The sequence below is a fragment of the Gracilinanus agilis genome, chromosome 1 (genome assembly GCF_016433145.1).
Source record: "Gracilinanus agilis isolate LMUSP501 chromosome 1, AgileGrace, whole genome shotgun sequence".
Classification (NCBI taxonomy): domain Eukaryota; kingdom Metazoa; phylum Chordata; class Mammalia; order Didelphimorphia; family Didelphidae; genus Gracilinanus; species Gracilinanus agilis.
The window spans coordinates 247,281,539-247,298,898 of record NC_058130.1 but is presented as its reverse complement, the minus strand read 5'-3'; the positions used below and the strand labels follow the sequence as shown (position 1 = coordinate 247,298,898).

General features: G+C 32.5%; 1 protein-coding gene across 3 annotated transcripts in view; it reads right to left on the bottom strand.

Moving 5' to 3' along the window:
• Positions 1 to 17,360, bottom strand: part of MLLT3 (MLLT3 super elongation complex subunit) — a 298,796-nt gene that overhangs the window by 52,793 nt on the left and 228,643 nt on the right. For all 3 annotated transcript variants that reach the window (XM_044660693.1, XM_044660708.1, XM_044660700.1), the window contains one exon: positions 4,994 to 5,050. In XM_044660693.1, the coding sequence (XP_044516628.1) occupies positions 4,994 to 5,050 (57 nt within the window). The remainder of the gene's footprint in view (positions 1 to 4,993; positions 5,051 to 17,360) is intronic.

The window sequence follows — 17,360 nt, the reverse complement described above, 5'->3', positions numbered from 1 at the left end:
TGCTTGATTTATTAGAACCATATGCAATGCCTTTTGATCTTCTAGATCCAATAAGCCAACAGATTGATATTTATCAGGAATATGGTATATGTAAAGAAGTCTTAATTTGACCACAGTGTTGCTAATAATATAATTATGCCAACACCTACATACCTCTGACAATAACTGTGTTATACTAAATTTGACCAATATACACAGGCATAGCATTTATAAAAGGCCTTCTGGGTAACATTAATATTACACATATTTTGAAATGGAAATGGAAATATACTTGGTCTTAAATACTGTTATCCTTAAAACTGTCTATTTGGTAGTAGTTTGTTGTTCAGTTGTTTCAGTCATGTCTAATTTTCTGAGCCTCCATTTGAGTTTTTCTTGGCAAATATATGGGAGTAATTTGCTATTTCCTTCCCCAACTCATCTTACATAGGAGGAAACTAAGGCAAACTGGGTTAAGTGACTTTCCCAGGGCCACACAGCCATTAAGTGTTTGAGGCCACAGTTGAACTCAAGTCTTCCTGACTCCAGACCTGGTGCTCTACCCACTTCTCCATCTAGCTGCCCACTTGGAGTAGAGGAAGTAGCATAAAATTGGCACAATTTGACACAAAAGAAATAAATTCAACTTTCTGAATTTGTTAGTATATACCATAATTCATAAATAAATGGGCATCATGACACTTTACAGAAATGTAGAACACAAAAGTTAAAGTTTTCTATAGCCTAGCTCATACCTAAAATCCAAGCCATATTTCACACTTTCACATACTATACATTCAAATCCAATTGGAGTACTTGCTCATCACCAAATTCAAAACTGCTTCTTTTGCCTCCATGCATCCATATGCAACTTCTCAACACGTGAAAAATATTCTTTCCTCATCTGAATTTATGACAATCTATGGCTTTCGTTCAAGGTTCCACAAAGGTAGAATCTTTCTGATCTGAAAGAAAAACTTTATAAAGATCATCAGGAAAGTTTTCATCTAAACTAATAAGAGATTGCTAGAAAGTGAAGATTTCCATGCTATGATGAAGATAATAGTTTCTGGGATAACATGTAATTCAGAATTATACTGAATTGAAATTAATGTAATAAATTCCAGGGACACTAAACCTCCTACAATGATTTTCCAAGTAGGCATTACTCTTATACATATGACCTACTTATGGCCTCAACACATTATGAAACTTAATTCCTAATTCTATTTACGATATTGCTCCCACTGATAGAAGTGCTAAACACATGTGTATGTGCATAAACACAAGCATAATGTAATTGATTTTTTTAAAGTACTGTGATCATCTTATTGGTTTCATTTACTTATTTATTATTAGAGGCAGCTAGTTGGCATAGTAGATAGGAATGCTGGATCTGGAATCAGGAAGATTTGAGTTCACATCTGGCTTCTGGCTTACTGGCCATGTGACCTTGGATAAATCACTAAAATCTGTGTACTTTCCTTTCCTGAACTGTAAACGAATAAATGATGGGTTTAGAATAAATGATGTTATATCAACAAAGCATGATTTGTGACTGTAGAAGAAAGATATGTTTCAGAAAATGAAATCAAATCTATCTATAATCACATAAAATGCTATAAATCACTACTGATTAGAGAAATGAAAATTAAAATAATGCTGAAGTACCACTTCATCCCTATCAGATTAGCCAATACGATAATAAAGGGAAATGGAAAATGCTGAAGGGGGTATGCTAAAATGGGACACTAATGCACCATCAGTGGAGTTGTAAACTGGTCCAGCCATTGTGGAAAACAATGTGAAACTATTCCCTTAGGGCTATAAAACCAGATACACCCTTTGAACTGGCAATACAACTAGTAGGTCTGTATCCCAAAGAAATCCAAGAAAGGGGAGAAAGATCTCTATGTGCAAAAATAGTTATAGTAATTTTTAATGTATTTGTTACATTAAAATACTCAATTCACTCCCTCCCATTCACCCATTAGAGAAATGCATCATTTAGCAAAAAGATATATGTATATATAAAACTTTCTTACTTATTTCTATTAGAAGTTCTTTCTCTAGAAGAGGGCATGCATCAATTATTCTTGAAACAACTGTTGTGACTATCCTTCAGGCTTCTCCCAAACTAAGTTCCTATGTAGGTATAGATCTCATTATACTACTCCTCTGCTCAAAACCTGCTAATGGCTCCTTGCTATCAAATAATAGATGGCAATTTTATGACATTTACTATGTTTCAGGCACCGTGCTAAGCACTTTACAATTATAACCTCATTTAATCCTCAAATATTTATATTTATAATATCAAATTTATACTTTATACATATATAACATAAATATTTACATTTACAATATCAAATACTTATATTTAAATAATCATGGGAGCTATATAAGATAATCTTTATTTTATACATGAATTAACTGAAGAAACCAGAGGCTAAAATTGTTGATCATGGATAGTAAGTACCTACGGTCAAACCTGGACTCGGGTCTTCCTGACTCCAGGTCCAGAGCTTTATCCACTGTACCACATAGCTGTTAAATACATTCACACTACAGTCTAAGTACTCCAGTACTATGTTCTTGCTTAATGCTACAAACAAAACTAACTGCTTTTCCTTCCTAGCTCTTGAGTTCCCGAACTCATCTCTGAAAGTACCATTCAAATGTTAGTTCCTCCATGAAATTTTATCTCATTTCCACAAATATGTAATGACTATTTTCTCCTCCTGGTTATCATGAATAAATTAATTTGTATGAATGTCTTATTTGTAATATTAGACTACAAGCTCCATAAAGTCAAGGACCTTGGTTTATCTAACCCATCTCACTCCGAAGATTTGTACGATATATGGCATGCAACAGTCACAATAATTACTTATTACACTGTTGCTAAATGAGGACCTCACCAATAAAACAGTTTCTTACTATATCAGTTACTAGTTCTTCTTATCCAGGAGTCTTGAACTGAAAGACTGTAGCAAAAAAAGCAAGTAATAACCTTAGGATGAGCAGAAATTACTGTAAGTAGGACATCCAGGCTCAATTTAACCTGATACCAGGATATGTCACTTACCTATTTCCTTAAAAAAGCCATAAAGTCACCTTTGAACCCAGAACCTCTCATATGTAGGTCTGGCTCTCTATCCTCTGAGCCACTTCCCTGCCCCAACAGTAAACAAATATATTTGGTCTGAGGATGCTCTTGGTATGGCAAACATTAATGGATTACAATTTGTAACAGGAATATCCAAAATTGATGAGCTTTCTGACTCATTTTTATATTTAAATATTTGCGTTGTACTAAAATGATTAAAATGCTTAAAAGTTTTGGAATTCACAAGAGTATCTGCAAAAATCTCTCAAACAAGATATTTCATTAGAGATATAAAAGGTTTTTAAGCCTTATGTTCTGTCTCAGAATCAATATCGAGTATTGGTTTCAAGACAGAAAAGCAGTGAGGACTAAACAATGGGGATTAAATGACTTGCTTAGGGTCACAACTATTAAGTCTCTCTGGCCATATCTGAACCCAGGACATCCCATCTCTAAGTCTGGTTCTCAATCCACTGAGCCACCTAACAGCTCCCTGAAACTTTTTATTGATAGGTTCCAGAGACCTGTGGTATAGGTACATCCAGGAAAACGGGGAAGGACTAAGATATCACTGACTTTCTGCTGTCATCATTGCTCCAGTCTTTTAGTAAATACTGTGCCCTAAAGACCTCCAGCAGCTTGCTCTATGGACCAAAGGATGAGATTATCCTCCAGGAATATACAATACAGATGAGAACAGAAACAGAAAGACTGTGCTATACAAAGCTTTGTGGCTCTCTGGTTCCCCATTTTATAATATAGGCTACTTCAGAAATACCAGATGAAAAGATTATTCTAGCTCTCCTTTCAAAGATTGGCTACAGGAAACCTCAGAAATCAAGAAAGACTAGTGCCTTTATCAAATAACAGCTGCTTCCCCTGAGCTCCACTGATCAATTTTTGATTGCAGCAATATGTCTTATTACTCCATGGAACAAACAAGGCATTACTGTAAACTGATATGGATGGAATTAAAACTATTCTGAATTGGAGTTATTTGATAGAAAATTTCTAGCCCAATAAGAAGTTCATAATAAAAGAATTTCCTTGAACAAAAGGCAACTCAAAGTTTACAAACAATTTAAATGAAATAAGTATAACATAATGGTTCCACTAATAACCCAGTTATTTGTATGACCTGGAGGGAGTCACTTTAATTTCTCCAGGCATCACCTCTTAAAAGGGGGTATGATGTTCCAATGATACAGAATTCTATATAGGTGTACTAAATCAATTATCCTATTAATTAAATCTACACTTATAGGAATGCCAACTTCCTTGAAAGGAGAATATTTCCCTGATACACTGTTGGTGGAACTGTGAACTGATCCAATCATTCTGGAGAGCAATCCGGAATTATGCCCAGAGAGTTATGAAACTGTGTATACTTTCTGACCCAGCAAAACCATGTAGTTTTATTTTCTAAGGTGATAAGGGGAAAAGGGAAAGAACTCAAAAGTTCTGAAATATTTATAACAGTTCTCTTTGTGGAGGCAAAGAACTAGAAATTGAAGAGATGCCCATAAATTGGGGAATGCTAAACAAGTTGTGACATATGATTGTTACAGAATACTCCCGACTACAAGAAATAATTAGGTTAATTTAAAAAGAAACCATAACAAAAGCTACATGAAATTATAAAAAGTGAAACAAATAGAACCAAGAACATCATACACAACAGAAATAGTATTTGCATAAAAACCTGTGTATGTCCGCTTCAAGAAGAAGAAATGATGAACATAAACAAGACATAGTTAAAAATATGGATAGATAGTTCTATTTGTCAAATGATGCCTGAGAGGGAGGGAGACAACTAGAAATTTTTATGTAACAATTAAAGGCATTAGAATGTGTCTATAGTAAATAATGAAATGCAATATAACACTGGAGGGAAAAATAGCCTACCTCTCTCATCTTCCAGTCAGGATTCTCCAAATCTTCTGAAAGATCTGCAGGATGTCCCTGTCAATAATAAAAATACCCAATCAAGAAAACTGGGGACACTGAATGCAGCTTTAGCATCAGAAGATATTAATTTGTAAATGATAACAAGGAAATATATCTATACTACGTGCATACTTCTGCAACCTCATATATTCTATTTTGCCCAATTAGCTAATATGAAATAATTGCTGTATTTTGAAAAAGTAAAATATAAGAGAAATGACAATTGAATAACCTTAATGGTGAGCTTGGAGGCAACATTTCTGAAGTACTTCATATAAAATGTGTAGCTTTTTGCCAAAAAAAAAAAACAGTGGCAGATTTGATATTGCTCCATTTAAAAGGACATAAAGGAAAATCTATCAAGATAGTTGGAGGTAGAATGTAATTAGTTTAAATAATGCATCAAGAAAAGAATGTTAATAAAACAAACTGCATATTTCATTTGGCTGTTTAATTCAAATTTCACAACATACTACAAAAACCAAGATATGTAATTTAGGCTGAAAATTAAATTCTTTTAAAATCAAAGTAGAATTTCTATAAACACAATCATCAAGTAATCTAAATCACTGCTTATCCCAGAGTACACTCAACTCCACTGATTTTTTTGTACAAATGTTGTCTCCTAGTTAAAAATTAAAAAAATTCATAACTACTTTTTTCTTCCATTTTATAAATGTTATAAGTATTTTGGCAAATTGGTTACCACCACACAACTAGGAAAACAAAGAAAGTCTCTCAAAATGAACAAATACAATAGAACATGCATTCTTTATGACAACAATAAGTCTAAATTAACTAGCAATGATGAAATACAAGTCATGCCTTTCTTTTGTAGTAATGCTATTTAGAAATTCTGTATAAGTTGATCAAGTAATCTTTAAAATGATATGGATCTATTATTCAAGAAGCTCAAGGAATCAAAATCAATATTTTTAAACCAAAATTTAAGTCTCCATATATTTCTATCTTTAAAAACCACAAATAGTATCCCCTTTTCAACGAATTATAACTGAAAGTAGTTTGCTAAAATTTATAATTGTCCAATAATAACTGTCCAATAATAATAAATTTTCACCACTTACTCAATGAATTTTTTTAACCCTTATCTTTTGCCTTAGAATCGATACCAAGTATTGGTTACAAGGCAGAACAACAATAAACACTAGACGGTTAGGATTAAGTGACTTGCCCAGGGTTGCAGAGAGAGGAAGTATCTGAGGCTATATTTGAACCCAGGACCTCGCATTTATAGGCCTGGCACTCTATTTATTGAGCCAAATAATTAGCCTACTCAATCACTCTTAAACAATGACAACTGACAATAATATGTGCTACTCTGTAAATATTTCCTGGAAGAATTCAAACAAATTTTCAAGATATTTAGGACAGTGTATCAGGGCTTTCAACTTCTTTTCTAAAGATTGCCTTTTCAAAAGGAGTACCTACTTCCTACTATTTTCATTAATTAAAAGGCTAAAAGAGAAAAGACAGAATTTCTATGAATTAATAAAAACAGGTTCCATTGTCTATAGTTAGGGGGGGAAAAAGTTCAGAGTCTTGGATGGTTCTAGATGACCTGAAGGAAAGCAGGATGAAGAGTATATTTACTAGTCACACTCTAAATCGTAGGTTTCTATACTGGAATTAACCTTAGGTGTATATACAAAGATAGATTTAAAATAGTTAAAGAAGTCATTTGTTTTTCTTTAATAATTTGAAAACTGAATTTCAGTTTGATTGGTTTCCTTTGCAATCCTATGTATTTTATAGTTGTTATTGTTTTGTTTTGTTTTTGTTAAAGGGAAGGATATACAGATTTCAACAGAGAGCCAAAAGAGAACATGATACTCCTACTCCTCAAAAAAAAAAAAAAAAAGGAAAAAAAAGGTTAAGAATCTTTGCTCAAAGGCCATCCTCACCAAATAATAAGCCTGTTATCTGGGGTTCAGGAGGCACGTGGATTTTAATTCTGCCTCTAACACTTATTACTCCTTTCCCAGAAATGATTCCTTCTACACTCTCACTTTTTTCCTTCTTTCATTGGCAAGTCACAACCTCTCCAAGCCTGTTTCCATTTGTAAAACTGATATGATAATATTATTAATACTTCACAATATTGTTGTGAAGATCAAATTAGTGTTTAAAAGACTAAAATTTTTGAACTCAAAATGAAAATCAGCTCTTTATCTTACTAATAATTTTTACTCTTGAATAAGGTCACCAACAAATTCTCTATTACCAGTATTAATATTCTACATGTAGACAGTAAAAGACAAGGGATAATTTAATGGAAAAACTTAAAAATGTGATCCTATATTCTATCAACTGTAATTAAAGGAACAGTGTATAGATGCCATTAGTCAAAGAATTTCAGAAATGAAGGAGGCTAACTTTGAAAAGACATCTAGTTTATCCTACAATCTTAAGGCATGAACACACTTAACTTATTCTATACAGATGAAAAAAATTATTTTTAAAGATCTCCAGGAAAAGAGTTTCCATAATATTTCAGATGTATGTGGTTCAATGTTTAAATACTCACAATGCTGGGAAATAATCTCATCTAAGCGAACTTATCCTACTTCCTCTCCCTTGCTGAAGCTTAAGGTTATTTTCCTTCTTACTGGAATGTTCCACTGAATCCTTTTGATTAGATACAATGGCTTTCAACCAAATTCAAAGGCAACACCATATAGTATAAAGAACATAGAAAGGGATCAGAAGACGCAAATTTGGCCCCATTTTTGACATGATGTGTGAAAGTACAAACACCATACATTTCTCATCCATAAAATGAGGATGCCTAATAGAGACTTTAGTAAAACATTGTATATAAAAATGACCTATTATTAAGATTCCTGACCAAACCACTACAGCATGTTACTAATGATCATGTATATATTATGTCATATATAAAAAAGATGATTCAATGTATGCCCTAGAAAACAGGAAAAAGCCAGTTATAGAGTGAAAAAGTTAGACAGTAGATTGAACAACTGAGGTGATTCATGGAGGTGGAACTAATATAGAAGGTATTAATTCTAAGATATAAGGTAAGAGTTTTAAAAAATCATCATCATCATTAATAAGAATAGAGGTTACTGAAAATTCTATGGGTTATTGGTGAACATTAGAATTTATTTACGTGATCACTAATATTTATTAATATTATGTCTCCATTTACAATCTCTCTCCTCTCCATATGTTTATATATCTATATATGTATATACATACACATACACATATCAAGATATATTTCTATAAATATACGCACATATGTAAAATGTGTGTATTATCTTCAAGGAAGGGTTTATGAAAGGTTCAATATAAACTCCCCTGGCTGTTAAAGCCCTTCATAACCTGGCCCTTCCTATGTTTCAAGTCCATTCTCCTTATTCTCTGCAATCCAATAGCAACAGCCTCTGCTATACCTTGAACGACACACTTTCTCTCAATTTTGAGAATGTTTGCTGGCTGTACCCCATGTCTGGAATACTTTCCCGCTTCATTTCTGCCTCCTAGCTATTTTGTCCCATCTTCTGGGACAGACTGATGAAAATAGCAAAAAATATATAGAATGACTATAAGAGTGTGAATGAAATGTTATATAACTTGGATGGCAAAACTTAAAACCAGGAAAGAGGTGAGAAAATGTACATTCCCTCCCTGCATTGCAGAGTTATGGCACTACTGATATAGAATTGTACATTTGCTGTTATACATGACCAAAATGTTGTTTAACTTAGCCAAACTCATTCTAGTGGCTTTTTAAATTTTTGTTCAAGGAATGATTTTCTGAATAAGGGGCAGAAAAAAAGATCATTCTGAAATGAAGGGATTAAAACAATGAAAAGAACTCAATAAATATTGTCTCAATGAATAGCATGTCTTCACAGCCCTTTCCAATGTAGAGTATTCCCATTCCTTAAAGATTTGCAAGGTATGAGACAAACTTCAAAGGTATTTTAAATTTCCTTTCTTTCTATGAGTGATTTGGAATGTTTTCAAGTAGTTTTTTATAGTCATAGAAGCAATTCATCTTTTGCAAACTGTTTTCAAGTCTTATTTTTTAAAAATATATTCCTATTTCTTTGGGAGCATCTTTCTGTTACATACTTGTATCAGACCTTTCTGGGACAAAGCAAAATTTTTTGTGTTAACAAAAAAGTTTAAAATAAAATATATGCCCAACAATTAAGGACTAGCTTAACAAACTATAGTATATAAATGTAATAGGATTTTACTATAGTATATGGTAGGATAATTATGAATACACACAAACTTGAGACCTTCATCAATTATTGTAAAGAAAGTAAAAAAAAGCAAAATACACAAGGACTAACAAGTATAAATAAAAGTGGAGCGGTTCAATCAAATCAAAATTCAATCAAATTAAAATAGCCAAAGCTATTGTAATACATAAAAATTTTAAGGGCTTTTTCTATTGATAAAGAATTAACTAACTACTTAGAACAGTGATGGGCAAACTTTTTAAAGCAGGGGCAAAAGGAAAGGAAATGTTCATCTGTCAGTCTGTTTCGAAGGTAACTCTTTCAAAGTTTCATTGTATTGTATCCTACCCATTATATTTGTCAGATTAGGAATAATGTCGCACAGCTGGATAGAACATTTCAGGGGACCACATCTGGCCTGCAGGCCACAGTTTACCCATCACTGACTTAGAAGAAAATTTAATTTGTAGGACAGATTAACATCAAAAGAGATAAGCATTTGCTTTTTTAAAAAATTAACTACTTTAAATCAATTGCTATGACCAATGAAGCATTTAATATTTGTCTAATTTACCTAAACTAAATCATTGAGTCCCTTCTTGGTTTACAGTATTCAAAAAGACTGAATTCAGGTATAGTTAGGAGCATGTTGTATATCTTAACTTTTAAAAAGACCAGTATCGTCTATGTTTTATTAAAGAATTGATCTACTTCCCAGGATTCTCTGAGAAAATTGGGAAATAATGCTATATAAACCCAGGAATAATAAATTGCATCCTCTTTGAAAGTGCCAATCAGTCAATAGGAACAGATAAATACTAATTTTAGAGTAGAAGTAATTCTGGTAACAAGAAAAAAAACCTGATATCCCTTATTTATGATATTCAAGGAATTAACCTATTGATTGAATTTAAAATATCATTTTTCTTGACTACATGGTACTTTTAGCAAGCATGAAAGCATATTAAATTATTATTATTGATTAATAACTCATGGTTCTTGCAGAACTACAAATGATTTATAATTATTTAAATTAGCTATTTTTGTAAAACACTTAGTTACTATCAACAATGCAATGATTCAGGACAATTCTGAGGGACTGCTAAAAATGGATGATATCTACCTCCAGAAAAAGAATTGTTGGAGTCAGAATCCAGATGAAAGCATATGATTTTTCATTTGTTTATTTGGGTATATGTTTTGAGGTTTTGGTTTTTATAAAATTATTGACATGCAAAAAAATAAGGAAATATGTTTTTTCTTGGTAATAATCCAGAATGAATCATTTGCCAATTTTCAGGAGTAGGGAGAGAAGGGAGGGAGGAAATTTGGATCATATAACTTTGAAAATTTCACATGGAAGTTAATTAAATGTAATTGGTGAAAAAAATTAAAATTAAAATATTTTTAAATAAGAATTTCTCACAACAATCATTAGTCTGTTATTATTGATTGCCCTGCTGCTTCCTGAAATAAGAAATTGACATATAAAGTTTCAGCAATGGCATAAGGGTACAGATTAAGATTCGGTAAGAAACTGTGATGATTATGATTATTATATTTCTATAGTAATAATAACATATCATGCTTTAAAATTTGTATAACTCTTGAGATCTGCTGTATCTACCTACCACACAGAATGGTTAGGCTTAACTGAGATTATGTATATAAAATGTTTGAATATTCAAAAACACTACTAATTCAATCACTCTTAAGTAAATAAAAGTAACAATAGTCACCAATGCTTATTAAGTTTGTGAAGTGCTTTCTGTTGATTATATTAAGTATCATAAACAATCCTATTTTGAGATAATATCTACAATTATTATTTTTCCTTTGAGCAAGGTATTGTGGGTGTAAAGATAGAAATAAAATATTTCTTGCCCTCAAAAGGCTTATGTTCTACTGGAAAAAAACAATATAAACATAGAGAAATAAATGTAAAATACACAAAAAATATGGAATCATCTTCCTTTAGAAAGGGGAGATACTAGCCCAAGGAAAGATCAGGAAAGGCTTTATGTTGGAGCTGAGCCTTATCCTAGGGGTTTTAAAAAGGAAAGAGGAGAGGGAATTACTTCAGACATGGAAAATAGTTTATACAAAAGCAGAGAGTGAAGATAAAAATTCTGCTCCCTTTTGAAGAATAAAACTAGTTCTTCCTTTTTCTGAGCTTAGATAAGACAGGAGAGTTGAACAGAGAAAGCACTGGGTTAGTATGAAATGTTCTAGTTCTTTCACTTAATATTATGACCACATCGCTTTACCTTTCTGTTGCTTAGATTGTATACAAAATGTATAAAAATACCCATAAAATAACATAAAGATTAGGATTTTAATTATGAATCTGCTCTCAATACTAGGGTGAAGTCATTTAACCCTTCTGGGCCTCAGTTTCTTCATCTTTAAAATGAAGGAATTGAATCAGACAATTGCTATGGTCTCTTCTAGGGAAAATGCCTTGATCCTATAACCTTTCAAATACCAACACTGGGAACTGACCTACAGAAAACCATCTTAATCAAGATTGTGCTTTCTTTTATTCTTCTAGTTTAAGATACAGAAAAGGGAAACATTTAGAGAAATATATCAATGACAAAATGACATGATATCTTCAAAGGCCAAGTCTATCTAGATTTGTACAGAAAAGGAGAAGAGAATCTCCAAAATAAATTGTGTTCTAATAAAGCAATTTTAAAAAATTTATTCGTTCAACAAACTTTTACAAGTATCCGCTATTTGATGGCTCTGGGCTAGATAAATAATGAATGCTATCTCACACAAAGGATCACAGAAGTATGAGGGGTAAAGGCAAAAATAACTAAAGAGACCTAATAAAGGCAAAAGTTTCAAGGGTTACTGGCAATAACCTATTAAATTACTTACTAATATTGTTTTAGAATCTATCAGTACCATGGCCAGCGATTATGACATTCACAAGTAACTGGTTCAGCACTTTAATAAAGGATAGCAATGTAACCCCTAAGCTAAATTTGCTTTGTTGATGAGATGATAGGAGGGGTATAGTTACCAGAGATCCTTAAGGAGCCAGAAAGGCCTGCTACTGTTGCCTATAGACTGGGCAACTTTCAATTATATCCTTAAGTGAAAAGGTTTGTTCACAGAAACCAGGTAAGACAACTGCTTTGTCTAAGTTTCCTAAGAAGAAATTTCCACATGTTAGTCCATCTCAGGTCCACTGCTTCAGATGTGTTTGGTGCTCATGTGGTAACGGATCAGAATAAAGGAAGATATAATATAGTATATAAAGGATATATATATATATATACATAACATATATATATATAAAGGAAGATATAATGAGAATATCTTTCTGATGCTACTAGTGCTGTATTTCAGACACAGTGTTTTGGGTGTTTGTTGTATTTTTTGAGAGCCAAAACCACCAATCTACATGTACGTGTGTATGTGTGTGTGTATGTACATACATGTTAGATTTGGGAATGTCCAAGAAGGGCATTTTTAAAAAGTAAAGACAAAGCCTTAACATATAAAGACAGCAGATGGCTAGCAAAAATTAGTCATTGTCTTTCCTAGAACACTTTACATGAGAGAAGATAGTTAAGCAATACATTCTACTGAAATAAACTTATCTTCTTTGTCTTCTCCTTCTGCCTAAAGCATCATACAAGAGATTTCAAATGGATAACAACTTTAAAGCTCTATGTGGACTTCTTTTTCATTATTATTATGTTAAACACTAAATGTTATCTCCACAAGGATCTTGCCTTGGCTTCATGCCCTGGCAGAATATAGGAATTTTTAGCTAATGAGGGCCTAGAGGTTTTACAAGACCACAGGAGTTTTCAAAATATTCTTACATATTCATAATAGCCAAATTAACAGATCTGATGCCAGATGTAAAGTGGCATTTTATGGGTAACTTTAAAAGGTACTAATGGGGTAACTTTTAAAGAAGCTTTAAAATATGTAGCTTTGAACTTAATACAAAATCATGTAGTCTTTTGATCTTTTGTTATGTGTACATTATTCAGCAGTGAACTGATCAGAAAAACTTGGCTTTCCCTATCCTCCCCCTATCCCTGCCTCCTAGAAGATTTTGGCCCTCCTTAACCCACTTTCAGCAAAAGAAATCTAGGAAGAACATTTCAACAATTCTTAAATATATATCAAAAGCTTTCTCTTTGACTTTCTGACAAAGTTCATACCACATGCAGTGGCAGTAAAATAAACCTTCTTCCTGTAGCATATTATATATGCCCATACACAAAATTAGACACTTTTGCTGAATCTCTAATTCCATCGACCTTGGGCGGCTAAAGAACAAACAATAACATGGCAAATAAGAATAATCAATTACAATTTTTAAAGAATTAACCAGGAGTAAGGGTGGGTGGTATTTGTAGCATGTACTTTCTCAGAGAAGATGGGGTTATCCCTTTCCTTAAGTAACAGAAATTTCTAATTAAATATCAACCAAATGATGTATATGCACATATATGGACAAAGGATAGCTGAACATGTAGCAAAACATAAGACAGACATAGGAGCATAACTACATCTAGAGCAAATACATACAAAGAATGTGATACATATAAATTCTATATAAACATATAAATATGTATACATGAATAACCGGATTATGCAAAGGCATAAATTATCAGACATTACAGTAAAAGTACTATCATAAACCACTTCTCTGGTTTAAATTATATTGAATATATAAACCACTGATTTAAATTGTATTGAACCTCAAATTACACTGACAGAACACATGGTCACCATCACATTGAAAATCTACTCAACTTCGCAGAGGGTCTTCTATTTATAGTTAAGAGAGACTACAGAAGGTATCTTGTCCATTATTTTCAATTTGAGGAAACAGAGGCCCAGGCATATTGGTGACTTACCAAAGGAGGAAGGGAGGGGGCCAACAGATGGACAAACAGACAGATAGACAAAATTTGTAACCCAAACCTTATTGCTATGCTTGGATCAATAAAAGTACAGTAAAATGAGATTTTAACAAAGCATCCAGATGTTAAAACTCATCCCTAAATAATTGAAGAGAGTTGTAATTTTTGTTGGGGATGGCATATTAAGCAGATTATATAAAGTTTCCTCCAAGGCTACATGAAAAGGGTAAGATTTGAATAAAATCTTGGGAGTATAAGATGAAGAATTAGGGAAAAAATATAAGGATGTTTTCTCCAGAATAGGGGGTCAGTCTGCACAAAGATAATATATTGCAACTACTGATATAGTTGGTCATGGTGGGGAATGAGATAAGCAGTCCACTCTAATCTAAAATTAGGTTTACAATGAAGGATACACCATGTGATACATTCCAAATATCATTAACAACTAGACAAAATGAGTTGGCTACAAAAGGCTCACCATATTAAAATGCTGATTTAGAAGAGTTCTCAGTGTTGCAGAGAGGGGAAAAAAAATCATTGATTTAGACTCTACATAAAGCCTAACAGCACACTAATCCAAAAAATGAGTTTAAAAAAAAGTACAATGACCAATATGTGATTAGCCTATGATTGTGCCATTATTTCCATTTTCAGCTGAATGGCTTATTTTTTTAATAGATGGCTGCAATATTCACAAGGTAATATAGCACACCAAAACATAATCATATTGGGTATTACAAAGAGATGGAATATTCTTGTTCTTTTTTTGTTGTTGTTGTTGTATTTACTTCCAAGCATAATTACTACTTGTCTTTAAAGATGGCCTTTTAAAGCACTAATTTTACAATACACTGATTAATAAAAAAGTCAAATAAAAAAGTATAAGACGGAAATAAGGACTGAATATCATGCACTAAGTAATTGACACTTGTATTTTAAGATTTGTTAAGTACTTTATAAACGTTATCTTATTTTGTACAACAGAAAAACTTGTAAGGTTATTATACTTACCCCAGAAAAGGAAAATGAGACAAGAAAAGATAAGCAATTTACCTGTTGTCACATATTTAATGTTGAAGGAAGAAATTAAACCAAAGCCTCCTTTTTCCAGTTTCATCATTCTTTGCAACGCAAAATATAAAACACTATATTTTGTTGACTGTTCCTAGACACTAACAATACTATTTCATATTTTGTTTCTCCCATATTTTACATATACATATATATACACACATATATAGTTTGTGTATGTATATATGTAAGTATACATCTATATGTTCATGCATATATGTAATCATATACACAAACATTAACACACATTTCTAATATCTATGAACTAGATGGAACAGACTATGAGTAATTTCTCATATATCCAACTTTTATAGTCAACATTTGGAACAAACATTTGTGCATAGAATGTGATAAATTTTGTTTAATTAGAATTTATAGTAACATCAATGAGTTTTCACAATAATTTGACCAAAAAAATTAAACCTATTTTTTTATGAACTGTGTTTTTATTGATATAGAGAATTCTCAGATGTGAAAACTCCCTCTACCAAGGCGTATAAGCACTATGTCTGCAACTTAGAGTCTTCAAAAATTATCTCCAAACAAAACCACTTAATATATAGGTCACATGCAACTCCCAACATTCCCAAGTGAGACAGAATAATATGTAATTGAGAAATACTTAGCAAAACAAATAAAGATATAATAAAACAAAGCTAATACTACATTTTATAACTAAGTCAGTATGTAGCCCTTAGGGATTCTTATGCACAAGTTAGTAAAACCTCATTTTTATTTTTTTTTTTCAGATTGACACCACTGGTCTACAACAGTAAGATGTTAAGTGCTTGCCTGCGGGATTAGAATGAGTCTTCCTACATTTGAGGCTCGTTCTCCATCTATTAGACAACTAGCATTTACTAAGCATGTATAATGTGCCAGACACTGTGCTATATGATATGCTACACTTTCTTTCATCTGTTATGATCTCACTTGAAAATTTTAACTACTCCTCCAGGGGCCTTCCAGTCTTCATGGTATCCAAATGGACATATTTTACAATTTCATCCAATCCACTTAATAGCTCATATAAAAGTTATTGGCATATCAATTTATTTCATGATTGCAAGGGCAGCAAAAACAAGAGGGCCATGTAAATTCATATTATGCTATTTCACCAGCCCTCATAAGGAAGCAGGGAAGCCAACATTTCTTTCACTTCTAATATCTTGTTATTGAAATTTTTCTCAAGATGATTTATTCTTTAAGAGGACAGAAGCAAATATTTGAAATTTAAAGTGGACTAAGCCATTCTCTGATATTCTGAATAAAAGATTAATCTGCCCTTGTAGACCCCACAATCTACTAGGAAAGGTATACATAATTATATTCATATTTATAAATGGCACAGGGAAGAGGGCTTATTTGATCAATATATTACTCCCTATTTGTTGGTATTAGAAGGATAAAAGATTAAAATATTTGGCCAAGTATATCAGTTAACACCTTAGTTTTTCCAAAAGAACTCCTAAAACGCATATAGATGTTACCTCCTCTCCTTTGATGTAGGAATTGAATTCAATTAGGACAGTTTTCTAACCTGGGGGGTTTTCACCTGGAGTTCATTAACTTAAAAAAAATTGACAACTGTATTTTAATTAAATTGGTTTCCTTTGTTATCCTATGCATCTCATTTTATATGTTTAAAAGCATTATTATGAGAAGAGATGCATAGGTTTCACCAGCTGGTCAAATGGATTCAGAACACTATATGTATATATACAGAGTTAAAAAGTGCTACTCTAACCATTTTTCTCCTCCTTCAGCAGCTCTCAGGAATATTGGAAAAAAGATTCCAGTTTTGATAGAGGTTGAACCAGATAATTTCTGAGGCCATGCCAACTTAAGTTTCTGTGATCCCTTTCTCCTTCATTTTTTTGGCTTCATGACAAAATTCATAAAAATTTATTCTCTGGTGTTTGCGGGGACTTTCAAGAACTTTTATTTCCTTATAACTTGGCTAGCTAATATATTACAACACAAAATCAGTGATGTCAGGGTATATTCTGGCTCCCCTATGTCTGGACTGTGTGTGTGTGTGTGTGTGTGTGTGTGTGTGTGTGTGTGTGTGAGAGAGAGAGAGAGAGAGAGAGAGAGAGAGAGAGAGAGAGAGAGAGA